The 769-nt window shown below is 60.9% G+C and overlaps 1 protein-coding gene across 1 annotated transcript in view; it reads left to right on the top strand.

The window, feature by feature from the left end:
- Nucleotides 1-769, top strand: part of EIF3G (eukaryotic translation initiation factor 3 subunit G) — a gene marked incomplete at its 3' end in the record, with an annotated part of 6,995 nt that overhangs the window by 4,124 nt on the left and 2,102 nt on the right. The window contains exon 4 of the mRNA XM_033511708.1: nucleotides 160-681. Within this exon, the coding sequence (XP_033367599.1) occupies nucleotides 160-681 (522 nt within the window). The remainder of the gene's footprint in view (nucleotides 1-159; nucleotides 682-769) is intronic.

The raw sequence follows: 769 nt of genomic DNA, 5'->3' as shown, positions 1-769 counted from the left end.
CACACCTGGGGACACCCAAAACACACCTGGGGACACCTGGGGACACCAAAAACACACCTGGGGACACCTGGGGACACCCAAAACACACCTGGGGACACCAAAAACACACCTGGGGACACCTGGGACAGGTGGGGGCATCTGGGACAGGTGTGTCCCCAGGTGTGCCAGGTGTCCCCAGGTGTGTTCTGGGTGTCCCTAAGTGTCCCCAGGTGTCCCCAGGTACACTCAGGTGTCCCCAGGTGTCCTCACCTGCCCCACAGGACCTGAACTGCCAGGAGCAGGAGGACCCCATGAACATCCCTGGGTGTCCCCAAGTGTCCCCAGGTGTCCCCAGGTACACTCAGGTGTCCCCAGGTGTCCTCACCTGCCCCACAGGACCTGAACTGCCAGGAGCAGGAGGACCCCATGAACATCCCTGGGTGTCCCCAGGGGGTTATCAGGGGTGCCCAGGTGTGCCCAGGTACACTCAGGTGCCCTCACCTGCCCCACAGGACCTGAACTGCCAGGAGGAGGAGGACCCCATGAACAAGCTGAAGGGTCAGAAGATCGTGTCCTGCCGCATCTGCAAGGGCGACCACTGGACCACGCGCTGCCCCTACAAGGACACGCTGGGGCCCATGCAGAAGGAGCTGGCCGAGCAGCTGGGGCTGTCCACGGGGGAAAAGGAGAAACTTCCAGGGGGTAGGAACCTGAATCCTGCTTTTTTTGGGAATTTTGGGAATTTTTCCCGTTTTTTCCCCGTTTTCTGTGTGGTTCTGTGAGCGGTGGT

Source organism: Parus major, unplaced genomic scaffold (genome assembly GCF_001522545.3).
Source record: "Parus major isolate Abel unplaced genomic scaffold, Parus_major1.1 Scaffold497, whole genome shotgun sequence".
Classification (NCBI taxonomy): Eukaryota; Metazoa; Chordata; class Aves; order Passeriformes; family Paridae; genus Parus; species Parus major.
This window is presented reverse-complemented; position numbering and strand designations above follow the sequence as displayed.